The sequence below is a fragment of the Oncorhynchus kisutch genome, linkage group LG5, assembly GCF_002021735.2.
Source record: "Oncorhynchus kisutch isolate 150728-3 linkage group LG5, Okis_V2, whole genome shotgun sequence".
NCBI lineage: Eukaryota > Metazoa > Chordata > Actinopteri > Salmoniformes > Salmonidae > Oncorhynchus > Oncorhynchus kisutch.
The window spans coordinates 5,580,494-5,596,717 of record NC_034178.2 but is presented as its reverse complement, the minus strand read 5'-3'; the positions used below and the strand labels follow the sequence as shown (position 1 = coordinate 5,596,717).

Genomic DNA, 16,224 nt, shown 5'->3' with positions numbered 1-16,224 from the left:
CCCCTAGAGCAGGTATTCCCAAACTGGGGTACGTGCAATGCCGTCGGGGGTACGCCAAATAATAATGTGATTCACATTTTCAAACAACCGAGGTTTCAAGTTGGCATACCCCTGATGGCATTGCACGTACCCCAGTTTGGGGAAGGTGAACGGAAAGGCACTGGAGTAACGAAGCGCCCTTGCTGTCTGCCTGGCCGGTTCCCCTCGCTCCACAGGGATTCTCTGCTTCAAACCATATTACAGGGGCTGAGTCACTGGCTTTCTGGTGCTCTTCCATGCCACCCCTAGGAGGGGTGCGTCACTTGAGTGGGTTCACTGATGTGATCTTTCTGTCCGGGTTGGCGCCCCCCCTTGGGTTGTGCTGTGGGGGAGAACTTAGTGGGCTATACTCGGCCTTGTCTCAGGATGGTAGGTTGGTGGTTGGAGATATCCCTCTAGTGGTGTGGGGGCTGTGCTTTGGCAAAGTGGGTGGCGTTATATCCTGCCTGTCTGGCTCTGTCTGGGTGTATCGTCGGACATGGCCACAGTGTCTCCCGACCCCTCCTGTCTCAGACTCCAGTATTTATGCTGCATTAGTTAATATGTCGGGGGCTAGGGTCAGTCTGTTATATCTGGAGTATTTCTCCTGTCTTAACTGGTGTCCTTCTCTCTCTCTCTCTCTCTCTCTCTCTCTCTCTCTCTCTCTCTCTCTCTCTCTCTCTCTCTCTTTCTTCTCTTGGACGACCTGAGCCCTAGGACCATGCCTCAGGACTACCTGGCCTGATGACTCCTTGCTGTCCCCTGTCCACCTGGTCGTGCTGCTGCTCCAGTTTCAACTGTTCTGCCTGCGGCTATGGAACCCTTACCTGTTCACCAGACGTGCTACCTGTTCCAGACCTGCTGTTTTCAACTCTCTAGAGACAGCAGGAGCGGTAGAGATACTGTGAATGATCGGCTATGAAAAGCCAACTGACATTTACTCCTGAGGTGCTGACCTGTTGCACCCTCTACAACCACTGTGATTGTTATTATTTGACCCTGCTGGTCATCTATGAACATTTGAACATCTTGGCCATGTTCTGTTATAATCTCCACCTGGCACAGCCAGAAGAGGACTGGCCACCCCTCATAGCCTGGTTCCTCTCTAGGTTTCTTCCTAGGTTCTGGCCTTTCAAGGGAGTTTTTCCTAGCCACCTGCATTGCTTGCTGTTTGGGGTTTTAGGCTGGGTTTCTGTACAGCACTTTGTGGCATCAGCTGATGTAAGAAGGGCTTCATAAATACATTTGATTGATTGATTGATCTTGCTGCCAAGGGAATGCCTGTCAGCTTGGAAGACATTTTGGACACTACAGTAAAAATGGTTAACGTTGTTAAAGCAAGCGAGGCCCCTGAACTCTCTTGTATTTTCTGCATTATGCAATGATATGGGCAGCGACCATGTAACACTTTTACAACATACAGAAGTGCTCTGGTTATCAAGGGATAAAGTATTGACACATTTTTTTAAATTGAGAGGCGAGCTTAAAGTTTTCTTTACTGAGCCTAATTTTCACTTGTCTGACCACTTGCATGATGACTAGTTTCTCACACGACAGGCCTATTTAACTGATGTTTTTTCTCACCTGAATAATCTGAATCTAGGATTACAGGGACTCCTCACAACTAAATTCAATGTACGGGACAAAATTGAGGCTATGATTAAGAAGTTGGAGCTCTTCTCTGTCTGCATTAACAAGGACAACACAAAGGTCTTTCCATCACTGTATTATTTTTTTGAAGCACCAGAGTGAGTTGAAAACGGACGGCACAAACAACTGGATTCGTCATCCCTTTCATGCCCTGCCTCCAGTCCACTTACCGATATCTGAACAAGAGAGCCTCAAAATTGCAACAAGTTGTTCTGTGAAAATTGTATTGAATCAGAAGCCACTGCCATATTTCTGGATAGGGCTGCGCTCAGAGTATCCTGCCTTGGCAAAGCGTGCTGTTAAGACACTGATGCCCTTTGCAACCACATACCTATGTGAGAGCAGATTCTCGGCCCTCACTAGCATGAAAACTAAATATAGGCACAGACTGTTTGTGGAAAATGATTTAAGACTGAGATTCTCTCCAATACAACCCAACATTGCAGAGTTATGTACATCCTTTCATGCACACCCTTCTCATTAACCTGTGATGAGTTATTCACAATTTTCAATGAATAAATAATGTTTTATATATAAGATTGTTAAATAAAGAGCAAAATTATGAATTATTATCATTACATTATTTGTGCCATAGTCCTATAAGAGTTCTTTGTCACTTCCCACGAGCAGGTTGTGACAAAAACTCACACTCATTCTTATGTTTAATAAATGTATCGTATAGTAGTGTGTGTGGCAGGCTTACGATGATGGCAACAACAACAAAAAACATTTGAGAGTGCGCTGACCCTGGTGCTAGAGGGGGTACAAAGCTGGAGGTGGAATGCTTGAAGGGGTACAGGACTATAAAAAGTTTGGGATCCACAGGTGTAAATTAATGTAATACTGAAGCACTGAATAATGCAGACGCAAAACAAAAGGAGTTTGAGGAACTTATTCAGGAATGATCAGGTTTCATTTATCTAAAAAACAGCAAATTGGATGGAGAATGGCAAAAAATGCACCAACTTTTCCCGAACATTCAATATAGAACTGCGACCAAAAATAACCTACAATTGTTTTACAAACCTGGAGAAATCTTTATCTCACTAACAGAGATTTTGAATGATGATGTAAAATATTTTAAACAAATGTTATTTTGTCAAGTTTCTCCAACCTCCCTTGAGGATACATTTTGTGATATCCTTCTCCCCAAAACTCATGTTAAACTATCTGCGACAGTTTTTGGTGAAGGCCTAATTACACATAATGAACTATGGTTGGTAATTGATACCTTTTAGATGGGGATATAAAGTTTTTATGAACTACTGAAATAACAAATAACCGTTACTTCTCTGAGAACTTTGAATTGTCAAGAGGCGTAAAACAAGGCTGCCTTCTGTCACCATACCTATTTTATTATGGCCATTGAATTGTTAACATTAAAGGGCTTAAAGTTAAGGGACTAGAGACGAAAGTATCAATGTATGCTGATGACTCAAATTCTGAAGTCCTCAATCTTCAACCTTGAATGGCCTCATTGAGGACCTGGATAATTTCTCAATTTTCTCTGGACTAAAACCCAACTATATTACGGATTGGGTTTCTAAAAGATACAAACTTTAAATTGCCATGTGGTCTGTCGATTTACATGGTGAAGTTCATGTGCTTGATGTAACATATCCTGGAAAAGTTGAGCGATCTTGCAACTATTAACTTCGATCGAAAGCAAAATAGATAGAATCTTGAAAACAGTGTAAAGGCAAACACCTATCTATTAAGGGAAAATTACCCTGATTAATTATCCCGTGATATTGCAGTTTACATATTTATTCCATGGCTCTACCATCTCCAGGAGAATCCTTTTTCAAATCATGGGGGCAAAAAATATTTCATATTATTTGGAATGGCAGACCAGATAAGGTTAAATGAGCATATTTATATAACCAACATGAGTTTGTAGGGTTCAAACTATTAAATATTACGGCATTAAACCTCTCTCTTAAAGTCTCCATTGTATCTAAATCCAAATTGGTTTTCTAGCAAGCTACTAAGCGAGGCCCATCCTGTGTTTTCGAGTGGGCTCTTTGCATATTAAACATTTTCATTGGATTGGTAATGGGTCCCTGTTTTAAAGTATCCTCCTTTTTAATGTCTTTCACTTTCCTCCTCCAGAAAAGGGAGAACTAATATGACAGCAAATAATATGGCTAAACTCCAATGTACTGATAGAGAAACATTTTGGGGGGAAAGAAATGTACAATGGGGTAATGTTTATGAAGGTCATTGTAAACAGGAATGGTAAAATTGTCACACAAGCAGCTAACAGTATATGGAGGTGTATGCTCGATAAAAAATTACAACGCATTGTGGCTCTGCCACAAAATTGGAAGAGAAAATTACTCAAACAAGAAATTCAAGAATTAGTCTTCCCCATAAAATAAAATTAATAAATAGCTTAAAAATTTGAATTAATGAAGTCAAAAGGTTTGACAGCAATACTTGCAGTTGGGAACAAGTTTTTGATGTCCCAATACCTTGGCATCGGGTCTATGAACTGACATAAAACAACAAGTGACATCAATCCGTTTGTTTCAATTTAAACTATTACATAAAAATACTTTCTACAAAAATAATGCTCAATATATGGGACATTGAGCAGTCAGCCTTGTGCAGACTGCCACGAGGAAGCAGAATCACTAGGATATATTTTCTGGTTCTGTCTATTGGTGGCTCACTTTTGGAGTCAGGTCCAGGTATGGTTGTTATGTTATAAAATCAGGGACATGCAAACTGTATTGTTAAGACAACTGAAAAAACATGATCAGTTAATGGGAAATATGATTATACTCTTTATTTTTTGGCCAATATCAGTAGAAATGTTACAAGGACACTCAAAAAGACAGCATAGTAAAATGGAGGAATGTAATTGCAAAAGGAAGTATAAAATGGCATTATACTGGGAAAGATGTGTTAATCTGTAGACATTGGAGGGTTGGATTTAAGATCAGAATGAATGGTGGATTGGCCGCTGTGGGTGACAATCCATCACTTGAAGAAAGGGGAAATTATTAATATATGTGTAATTGTTTTAAATACGGACATCGTAGATGTGCGTGAAAATAGCTGCAAGTAGCAGTATTGTTAGTCTGTTAGTTTACTCCAATCAGGGTAGGGATGGTAGGGTAACATTGCATGTAACATACAGTGGGGAGAACAAGTATTTGATAACCTGCAAAATCGTCAGTGTTTCCTACTTACAAAGCATGTAGAGGTCTGTAATTTTTTATCATAGGTACCCTTCAACTGTGAGAGACGGAATCTAAAACAAAAATCCAGAAAAACACATTGTATGATTTTTAAGTAATTAATTTGCATTTTATTGCATGACATAAGTATTTGATCACCTACCAACCAGTAAGAATTCCAGCTCTCACAGACCTGTTAGTTTGTTTTTCTTTAAGAAGCTCTCCTGTTCTCCACTCATTACCTGTATTAACTGCATCTGTTTGAACTCGTTACTTGTACGAAAGACACCTGTCCACACACTCAATCAAACAGACTCCAACCTCTCCACAATGGCCAAGACCAAAGAGCTGGACATCAGGGTTAAATTGTAGACCTGCACAAGGCTGGGATGGGCTACAGGACAATAGGCAAGCAGCTTGGTGAGAAGGCAACAACTGTTGGCGCAATTATTAGAAAATGGAAGAAGTTCAAGATGATGGTCAATCACCCTTGGTCTGGGGCTCCATGCAAGATCTCACCTCGTAGGGCATCAATGATCATGAGGAAGGTGAGGGATCAGCCCAGAACTACACGGCAGGACCTGGTCAATGACCTGAAGAGAGCTGGGACCACAGTCTCAAAGAGAACCATTAGTAACACACTACGTCGTCATGGATTAAAATCCTGCAGCGCACGCAAGGTCCCCCTGCTCAAGCCAGCGCATGTCCAGGACTATCTGAAGTTTGCCAATGACCATCTGGATGATACAGAGGAGGAATGGGAGAAGGTCATGTGGTCTGATGAGACAAAAATAGAGCTTTTTGGTCTAAACTCCACTCGCCGTGTTTGGAGGAAGAAGGATGAGTACAACCCCAAGAACACCATCCCAACCGTGAAGCATGGAGGTGGAAATATCATTCTTTGGGGATGTTTTTCTGCAAAGGGGACTGGACGTCTGCAACGTATTGAGGGGAGGATGGATGTATCGCGAGTTCTTGGCCAACGACCTCCTTCCCTCAGTAAGAGCATTGAAGATGGGTCGTGGCTGGGTCTTCCAGCATGACAACGACCCAAAACACACAGCCAGGGCAACTAAGGAGTGGCTCCGTAAGAAGCATCTCAAGGTCCTGGAGTGGCCTAGCCAGTCTCCAGACCTGAACCCAATAGAAATCTTTGGGGGGAGCTGAAAATCCGTATTGCCCAGCGACAGCCCCGAAACCTGAAAGATCTGGAGAAGGTCTGTATGGAGGAGTGGGACAAAATCCCTGCGGCAGTGTGCAAACCTGGTCAAGAACTACAGGAAACGTATGATCTCTGTAATTGCTAACAAAGGTTTCTGTACCAACTATTAAGTTCTGCTTTTCTGATGTATCAAATACTTGTGTCATGCAATAAAATGCAAATTATTTACTTAAAAATCATACATTTTCTGGATTTTTGTTTTAGATGCCGTCTCTCACAGTTGAAGTGTACCTATGATACAAATTACAGACCTCTACATGCTTTGTAAGTAAGAAAACCTGCAAAATCGGCAGTGTATCAAATACTTGTTCTGCCCACTGTATCATTGGAACAAATATAGTGCCTTGCGAAAGTATTCGGCCCCCTTGAACTTTGCGACCTTTTGCCACATTTCAGGCTTCAAACATAAAGATATAAAACTGTATTTTTTTGTGAAGAATCAACAACAAGTGGGACACAATCATGAAGTGGAACGACATTTATTGGATATTTCAAACTTTTTTAACAAATCAAAAACTGAAAGATTGGGCGTGCAAAATTATTCAGCCCCTTTACTTTCAGTGCAGCAAACTCTCTCCAGAAGTTCAGTGAGGATCTCTGTTGACCTAAATGACTAATGATGATAAATACAATCCACCTGTGTGTAATCAAGTCTCCGTATAAATGCACCTGCACTGTGATAGTCTCAGAGGTCCGTTAAAAGCGCAGAGAGCATCATGAAGAACAAGGAACACACCAGGCAGGTCCGAGATAGTGTTGCGAAGAAGTTTAAAGCCGGATTTGGATACAAAAAGATTTCCCAAGCTTTAAACATCCCAAGGAGCACTGTGCATGCGATAATATTGAAATGGAAGGAGTATCAGACCACTGCAAATCTACCAAGACCTGGCCGTCCCTCTAAACTTTCAGCTCATACAAGGAGAAGACTGATCAGAGATGTAGCCAAGAGGCCCATGATCACTCTGGATGAACTGCAGAGATCTACAGCTGAGGTGGGAGACTCTGTCCATAGGACAACAATCAGTCGTATATTGCACAAATCTGGCCTTTATGGAAGAGTGGCAAGAAGAAAGCAATTTCTTAAAGATATCCATAAAAAGTGTCGTTTAAAGTTTGCCACAAGCCACCTGGGAGACACACCAAACATGTGGAAGAAGGTGCTCTGGTCAGATGAAACCAAAATGTAACTTTTTGGCAACAATGCAAAACGTTATGTTTGGCGTAAAAGCAACACAGCTCATCACCCTGAACACACCATCCCCACTGTCAAACATGGTGGTGGCAGCATCATGGTTTGGGGCTGCTTTTCTTCAGCAGGGACAGGGAAGATGGTTAAAATTGATGGGAAGATGGATGGAGCCAAATACAGGACCATTCTGGAAGAAAACCTGATGGAGTCTGCAAAAGACCTGAGACTGGGACGGAGATGTGTCTTCCAACAAGACAATGATCCAAAACATAAAGCAAAATCTACAATGGAATGGTTCAAAAATAAACATATCCAGGTGTTAGAATGGCCAAGTCAAAGTCCAGACCTGAATCCAATCGAGAATCTGTGGAAAGAACTGAAAACTGCTGTTCACAAATATTCTCCATCCAACCTCACTGAGCTCAAGCTGTTTTGCAAGGAGGAATGGGAAAAAATGTCAGTCTCTCGATGTGCAAAACTGATAGAGACATACCCCAAGCGACTTACAGCTGTAATCGCAGCAAAAGGTGGCGCTACAAAGTATTAACTTAAGGGGGCTGAATAATTTTGCACGCCCAATTTTTCTGTTTTTGATTTGTTTAAAAAGTTTGAAATATCCAATAAATGTCGTTCCACTTCATGATTGTGTCCCACTTGTTGTTGATTCTTCACAAAAAAATACAGTTTTATATCTTTATGTTTGAAGCCTGAAATGTGGCAAAAGGTCGCAAAGTTCAAGGGGGCCGAATACTTTCGCAAGGCACTGTACATGAACAGATTTTGGTAAGTTTGTATGTATATGAGCAATAAGAGTCTAAAACCACAGAATATTAAACTGGTTGTCCAAAAGTGACAATGGTTAAAGCCAACTAGAGGTTATGTTTCCTACTGTATGTATCTTACACAAATAGGTAAAATAAAACATGATCATCATACAGTATGCTGTATAAAGAGTTTGGCTAACTTTCTATGGATCTAATTTAACTGCACTGTAAATAAGTATCTAAATATGTAATAGTGTGTAACCCGTGGAAGAGTAGCTGCATGTGCAACAGCTAATGGGGATCCTAATAAACTAAACTATGGATCTAATGGTTTCTCTGTGGCTGTGGACACTTCTAGAATCTTCCCCGTGATGACAGAGACCTAATCTGCAGCCATTAACCAATCGTTGCCTCTTTCACCACGTGTGCGCAGACACCATTCTGTTGGGAGGCATGGTAACCGTTGCTTAGGACCCTCTTGGTAGCCACATTGTCGTAGATACGGTTGTCGTGGCGAGGCAGGAAGCCCCTCTGCAGCTTGTGCTCCAGGTGCATGTGGTTCTGAGGGGGGAGACCAAGGCACGCTCTGAAAGGGAAAAGGGATACCTAGTCAGTTGCAAAACTGAAGGAATATAACCACAGAGACCGGCACAACATTATTATTGGACAAGAGCGACGGGAAGTTCAGTAATAAACATTATGATTGGTGACCACTAAGACAAATCCCTAACAAGACAGGGTGGTAGGTGTTCTGACCTCATGATGTTCTCAATGCAGGCTCTCTGTCTGAAGTAGGCATTGACCAGCGGGGCCCCAGGGGGGACGAGGGGAGCTTTACACATGAAGGAGAGGATAGCCAGGACACTGTGGAAGGACTGGAAGGTCTCTGATCCTTGGGGCCGAACACATACACGCTGACACAACTCTGTGAGGAGGACCAGGTCCAGGATGATAGGACTGGCTAGCAGAGAGTCCTGGAGAGAGACACCTTTTGTTAGAAAAAAATCAGGTTGAGGTGTATGTGTGTGTGTGTGTGTGTGTGTGAGAGAGACTCACCTCACAGGTGTTGTGCATTGCGATAGTGTTGGTTCCTCCCATCATGATCTCAGAGGTGTATTCATCCATCGCCCTCTTACTGTCCCCCACATACGGTACATACTTAATCACCACCTACACACACACACACACAAACACACACACACACACACACAGCAAGACTACTGAGTCAAGTATTTCTCAAGAAAAACTATGGATACTTTCTGCCACTTAGTAAAACAAAATGCAGTGCTATTGATATCTACCAGGTATGAAAAAACACACATTCAACTCTTAATTCAGATCAGGTTTCTCTGTGTTACACACACACACACACACACGCAAACACACACACCCGCAGACTTACACAGTGGTCAGGTTTCTCCCCATTGTGGTACAGTATAGGGTTGGAGTTGACCATGTCATCCACCACATTGCTCTTGGAGATCTCCTTGGAGCGGAACTGCTGCGGTGCTGAGAGGTTCATACCATCGTTGTTGCCAAGGTGATTGTAGCTGACAATGGAGGTGGGCTGTCATGGCAACAGACGGCAACACGTTATTTTACAGTCTGGTATTAACCTAGTGTTACACACATGAAATTGCCCTTTTACCTGGGTACAATTGTTGTAATAACAGTGTTTTAACATGTTGTATAGTAATTTTAGAATAACTTAGTAATTGTATAATGATGTACTTTGTCATTATACAAGTGGAACTGGAACTGTTCACAGAACAGAAGTCCTATTGAAGTGAATGAAACATCAAATGGACTGGGTCGACCTCTCACCTTGATCCCAGCACTGATGAGGAAGTCGACCAGGACTGACTTGATCTTTGTCTGACCAGACTTGAAGTCGTCTCCTGCTATGAACACGTTTCTTTCCACAGCCAGCTCTATCGCCCCAGGGACAAACGTGTTCTGGGGAGAACCGTTAATGTAGGCACAGCCCTCCAGGATACTGGCTACAGCAAACAAAGTAGAGGGAGACACCTCCCCACCTGACTGATAGAGACAGAGAGAGTAGAGAGAGAGAGTAAGAGAGCGAGAAGGCGAGAGCGAGACAGACATAATAGTATAGATAGAATAGATCTGTCAGATCTCTACCTGTATGGCAGCCAGGAGATTCTTGGCCGTGTCGTTGACCCCGGCTGTGAGGTCACAGAAACGTTCGGTGTTGGCCGTCCACAAAACGATGACCTTGTCCACGCCGCTTGAATGTCGGAAGTCCTGAATGTCTGCTCTGATCTGCTCCACCTGCAGGGAGAGAGAGAAGAATCCCTATTCAGACACACAGAGACACATAGGGTCTAGGGTATATGGGGTAAGAGCTAAAGGGTTTAGGGGACAGGGTGTACGAGGCACACACACACTACTTGGGATTGGGCGTACCTGTTCAGCCATGGTCCCTTTCAGAACGTTGTCTGCTCGGCCCGCCTGGTTGGCAGCTATGAATTCTGGGATATAGATGGAGGCCCGGGGTCGGAGGTGGCTCATGTGTGGGCGGAGCTTCTCCTGGAGGGACCAATCAAGGACCTCGGCTCTCTCCATCGCACTGCCCAGATCCATGGATGAGATGTCCCAGCCTGACACACACACACACTCTCTCTTTATTTAATTAGTTAGCTAAAGTTTTACAAGCCTAATGTCTCTTAAAAGAAAACCTGTCAGACAGGCCCAAAAGAACATAGAGGACCAGTTAGACTAGAGGACCAGAGGTGTGTACTCTACCTCTGCCTCCAGGGCAGTGATGAATAATGGAGGAGGTTAAACAGGAGGTTAACAGACAGACAGTCCACATGGAGACTTTTAACTTTTCCTTCTCCACAGTGGCCCCTGAAGAACTGACCTAGGGTCAGCATTCCTTCTCTTATTACATACACACATACTCCTTTACCATCAAAGACGATATCATTAGGGTGCATCATGGGTAGGAGGTCACGGAACGGAATGTTAACTTCCTTTCCATCTGGCCCCGCACCTAAACACACAGTTGAGGACTGGAAGAGGGAACCGTAGTAGTTGGCTTTCTGGGAAGGGGGAGGGGGGTTCGAAAAGGGGGAGAGGGTAATAAAATAGACACAGAACAAAAATAAATACCAAGTCTTGAATAATAACAACACACTTAATCAGTGGTATTCAAACGTTTTCTACAGGGACTCCTTTTTTTCCCGCTAGAATTTCAGCCGAACCCACCCGAAATCTAATGACGACCTTACATTTAAAAAATTTAATTTGGATTTGCACATCAACAAATAACCTTCGATTCACTACATTTTTATCTCTCTTATCAAAATTAAGAAAAACAATAAATAAATGTACTCAATTATTTTCTAAAGGATCTTTCTCAAAAACGTTTTATATTATCCTATACAATAATGTTGACTTTTAAATTTGTTTTGGCTAGCCCACTGCAATTCCCCCCGCGACCCCAACTTTGAATATCTGCATTAAATGAAGAATGATTTGAGGAATTTTTTCAAACAGGAAAAAAAAGGACACATTTGGGGAAATAATGATGCCCATATAAAGGTAAAGGACTGCCTGTGTTGTAAACGTTAGTGTGTCAGTCAATGTTAAAACCTTAAAACTCCACTAAACCCATCATATCAGTGTGTGTGTGTGTGTGAACCTGTCGCTGTATCAGGGGTATAATGAGGCTCTGCTAGCTAGCTCTGCATCAGAGGAGAGACATGTCTTTGGAAAATATGCTATAAAACGGTCACAAAGTAGGATCAATGACACACACACCACCTTACCTGTTCTCCAGTTTTGGTTCTCCAGGTGAGTCCCAGTCTGTTGGCCAGTACAGCAGCGGTGACGGTGGTCCCATTGTTTCCTCCCCAGCCAACTAGCATCACCCCCAGCCTGGGGACATGTCGCTCAGTACGGAACTCAAGCTCACTAACGGACGGGGTCACCTGGAGGGGTGGAGTGGAGAGATTTACACAGTTAGAAATTAGATAGGTGATGCTGGTGTGTGTGTGTGAGAGAGAAACTTACTGTGAGTGTGTCTCCGTCCCTGCGTACAGCAGTAGTATGGTAGCAGTACTGAGCCTCGATGTGTGTATCTGTGTACTTCACATTGGGATTGTTGATACGAATGTTCTCGGTCATGACTGCAGGCTTGAGAGAGAGTGACAGAGAGAGGCATAGAGACAAAAAGAGAGTGAAAGAGTGCAACAGGACAGTTAGGGGACAGTTAGGGAAGATATTAACAGAGTTAGCCTAGTTCTTTGGCTTCATTTATTTATTTAAAATCAAATCAATTTATATAGCCCTTCGTACATCAGCTGATATCTCAAAGTGCTGTACAGAAACCCAGCCTAAAACCCCAAACAGCAAGCAATGCAGGTGTTGAAGCACGTTGGCTAGGAAAAACTCCCTAGAAAGGCCAAAACCTAGGAAGAAACCAGGCTATGAGGGTGGCCAGTCCTCTTCTGGCTGTGCCGGGTGGAGATTATAACAGAACATGGCCAAGATGTTCAAATGTTCATAAATGACCAGCATGGTCAAATAATAGGTCTGGGACAGGTAGCACCTCCGGTGAACAGGTCAGGATTCCATAGCCACAAATATAGTAAAAAAATATTGCAATTTGAAAAATATGTATATGTAACAGTATAGACTTTACGCCCGTCCCCTCGCCCCGACTTGGGCGCGAACCTGGGACGCTCTGCACACGTCAACAGTCACCCTCGAAGCATCGCTCCACAAAAGACGCGGCCCTTGAGGAGCAAGGGGAACCACTACTTCAAGGTCTCAGAGCAAGTGACGTCACCGATTAAAACCCCACTAGCGCTAACTAGCTAGCCATAGACTGAATAAATTGATAAGGTAGCTAACGATACAAATAAAAAAAGTTTGCCATCTCGCTTAACATTGACAATATGGTCAAACTATCTACATTATCCACATTGATACGTTTAGAGGCTAATTGTCAAAAGCGTATTTGTCATCATCTTTTGGTTGAAAAGATGAAACGTCAGTGGTGAAACATCACAACTAGAGTAACAACATTTTCTCAGAGATTCTCATTTGAATTACGACTTGGAGGGTCGTTCAAGTGAAATGTCTCAGTCGGAACTCCGCACTTCCGATAGTGAAACGCCACGACTGTAAAGTCAACAACAGTAGCGTTTTAGCGTCAACTCTCAAATCAGCGGTTCGCCTTCAAAATAAAAGTCCTGCATTGAAACTGATGCAAACTGATAAATAGTGGAATCATGCCACAATTGGACTGGATAATGGTGAACATGGTTGGAATGTCGTTAATTTCAACAAAAGACAATAATTAATTAATTTTAGAATATACAGCAAAATCAGTTGAACTCACACTGTGGATGTAGGCCCAAATTCAGAATTGCATTGGGGCTTCAAATCTAATTTTATTTGTCACATGCTCCAAATAGAACAGGTGTAGGTAGACCCCCCCCCCCCAAAAAAAAAAATTAAGAGAAGCATGACAAATAATTAGACAACACAGTAAATAACAATAGCGGGGCTATATACAGGGGGTACCGATACTGGGAGGGGGGAGCAATAGTCTGGGTAGACATTTCATTAGCTGTTCAGGAGTCTTATGGCTTAGGGGTAGAATATGTTTAGAAGCCTCTTGGACCTAGACTTGGCGCTCCGGTACCGCTTGCCGTGCGGCAGCAGAGAGAACAGTCTATGACTAGGGTGGCTGGAGTTTTTGCCAATTTTTAGGGTCTTCCTCTGACACTGCCTGGTATAGAGGTCCTGGATGGCAGAAAGCTTGGCCCTGGTGATGTACTGGGCCGTACGCACTACCCTCTGTAGTGCCTTGCGGTCGGAGGCCGAGCAATTGCCATACCAGGCAGTGATGCAAGCCGTCAGGATGCTCTCGAAGGGGCAGCTGTAAAACCTTCTGAGGATCTAAGGACCCATGCCAAATCTTTTCAGTCTCCTAAGGGGGAATAGGTTTTGTCATATGCCTTGGTGTGCTTGGACCATGTTAGTTTGTTGGTGATGCGGACGCCAGGGAACATAACGCTCTCAACCTGCTCCACTACAGCCCGGTCGATGAGAATGGGGTGTGCTCGGTCCTCCTTTTCCTGTAGTCCACAATCATGTCCTTTGTCTTGATCACGTTGAGGGAGAGGTTGTCATTGCACCACACGGTCAGGTCTCTGACCTCCTTCCTATAGGCTGTCTCATCGTTGTCGGTGACCAGGCCTACCAATTCCCCTTATAATCATTTTTTCCCCGCCTGGCTCTAGATTACACCCATCTATAGCCTACATAGGTCTCATCAAGAGGTTCTGATCTCTTGGCCTAACGGTTAAAGCGGTTGTTTCCCGAGGTGAAGTTGGTGACAGATGTGGGAATGGAGCCCTCGCAGAGGCATGTAGATGTGACCAACTGGGTACATACAGTTCAATGTCTATTTTTGATTAACATTTGGTTGAGTTGTCAACTAACGTGAAATCAACAGAACATGTCACCATGACATTGGATTTCGTATTTTTTTTTTTTTATTGTGTGAAAAAAACATGAAATTCCCTTTCATTGATTACTTTTTGCAAACGCAATGCAATCCAATCCAGTTTCCACATTGATTCAACAACATAACATTCATTTATTTTTGTTGAAATTAAGTGGAAACAATGTTGATTCAACCAGTTTCTGCCCAGTGGGGAGGGACTTGGTATAGAGCATTGGTTCCCCACCAGGGGTAGTAGGACCCCTGGGGGTACTTGGCTTTTCCACAGAGGATAGTTGAGAAGACGAGACCATAGACATACTGGTAAAATGCACATGAGGGGGTATTTAGGGGTAATCCGGGCAGAGCAAAATTCAGTTTGGTGGTTTGGAAACCGAAAAAGGTTGGGAACCACTGGTATAGAGAGGCGTGGGGACAGCAAGTAACATAGCAACCTTAACCAATACCTAGCCACCTTGTCAAAAGGTTCGGATCTCTTGACCTAGCAGTTTAAGTGTTGGCTTGATAGTCGCTGGGCCAGGGTACGAATGCGGGTTTGGGCAATCGCCAAAATCGCCTGAGATGCAAAAACATTGTATTGCTTTGAGCCTATTTCAGCCATTACTGGAGTGTGTTTGACAGGTCATTACTAAACGTTAACGGGGAAAAACTAATGGCAAAAGCAAGATTGGGTTTGAGTCGCCAGCGTAAAATGAAAGCAATCGATCCAGTGACAATAGGCTACAGGAAACAAAGGAAATTGATGGCTGAAAATTAGAAATCGTCAACTGGTCAGATTTGGCAAGCGAGTTGATGTTAATACACTGTACAGAATTACCGTTAGATTGTGAATACATGACAATGAGTTTCAGGCTAATCCGTGACGCCTACAAAACACATTTCTGAAGAGTAGCCTATGTATGCACAGATATTAGCACCGTAACTCCTATTGCGGAACTTTGTCAGTGGGAATTCACTTTAGTAGTAAAAAAAAGCCTAGTACGCACTTAAAGCCTACGCACTTTAGCCTACTTACCGTGGAATGCGTTGGAGTCAGGAGATTTAATTTTCTCTTCTAAACAACAATGATAGGTTACGGACGGTTATTCGTTGATTTGATAGCTTGCTTGTTTCGATCTTTCTTTTATATTTCAACTAATAACCTATTAAATCGCTTGTTCTCAAGCGCAGCCCGACATCTTCAATTCGTCAAGTGAACCGAAGTGACATGAAGATGGGATGTTCCAAAATTGCCGTTGCGAGTGCAGGAGGATATCCAGTAGAGCCCCGTTCATTTATAGATAGCTTAGTGGCAGAGCCGGACTGGCTACTTGTAGGCAGAGGAGTGTCTATGCAAAATCCCTGACATTTACATATATGTACACGCCAGTAAAATTAAGACTAGTCTTGCTATTAGGAAAATATAGACATAAAACATTATTATGTCATACAAGTCAAGAAGTCCTAACGTTTCAGCAGTTGACTTGTGCTTTATGGAAAGTAATACTTAATAAGGGATATCTTATAATTATTTAATATATATTACTCCTATTACACTCTGATCAATAGGATTTATTGATCAGTGATTCTGACAATGTTGTGCTTTTTTTCTATTTCACAATCAAATCACGGTGTCACCTGGTCGTGCTGCTGCTCCAGTTTCAACTGTTCTGCCTGCGTCTATGGAACCCTGACCTGTTCACCAGACGTGCTAC

General features: G+C 42.9%; 1 protein-coding gene across 1 annotated transcript; it reads right to left on the bottom strand.

Annotated features, from left to right (window-relative positions):
• Positions 1–7,907: 7,907 nt before the first annotated feature.
• LOC109890555 (inositol-3-phosphate synthase 1-A) lies at positions 7,908–15,856 on the bottom strand. Its single transcript, XM_020482481.2, has 11 exons — positions 15,546–15,856; positions 12,067–12,189; positions 11,823–11,984; positions 10,961–11,093; positions 10,456–10,649; positions 10,171–10,320; positions 9,853–10,068; positions 9,431–9,595; positions 9,085–9,198; positions 8,785–9,002; positions 7,908–8,614 (listed from the first exon to the last, which is right to left on the bottom strand). The coding sequence occupies exons 2-11, from the start codon at positions 12,178–12,180 to the stop codon at positions 8,425–8,427; spliced, it is 1,656 nt and encodes a 551-aa protein (XP_020338070.1). The 5' UTR covers positions 12,181–12,189; positions 15,546–15,856; the 3' UTR covers positions 7,908–8,424.
• Positions 15,857–16,224: the final 368 nt, after the last annotated feature.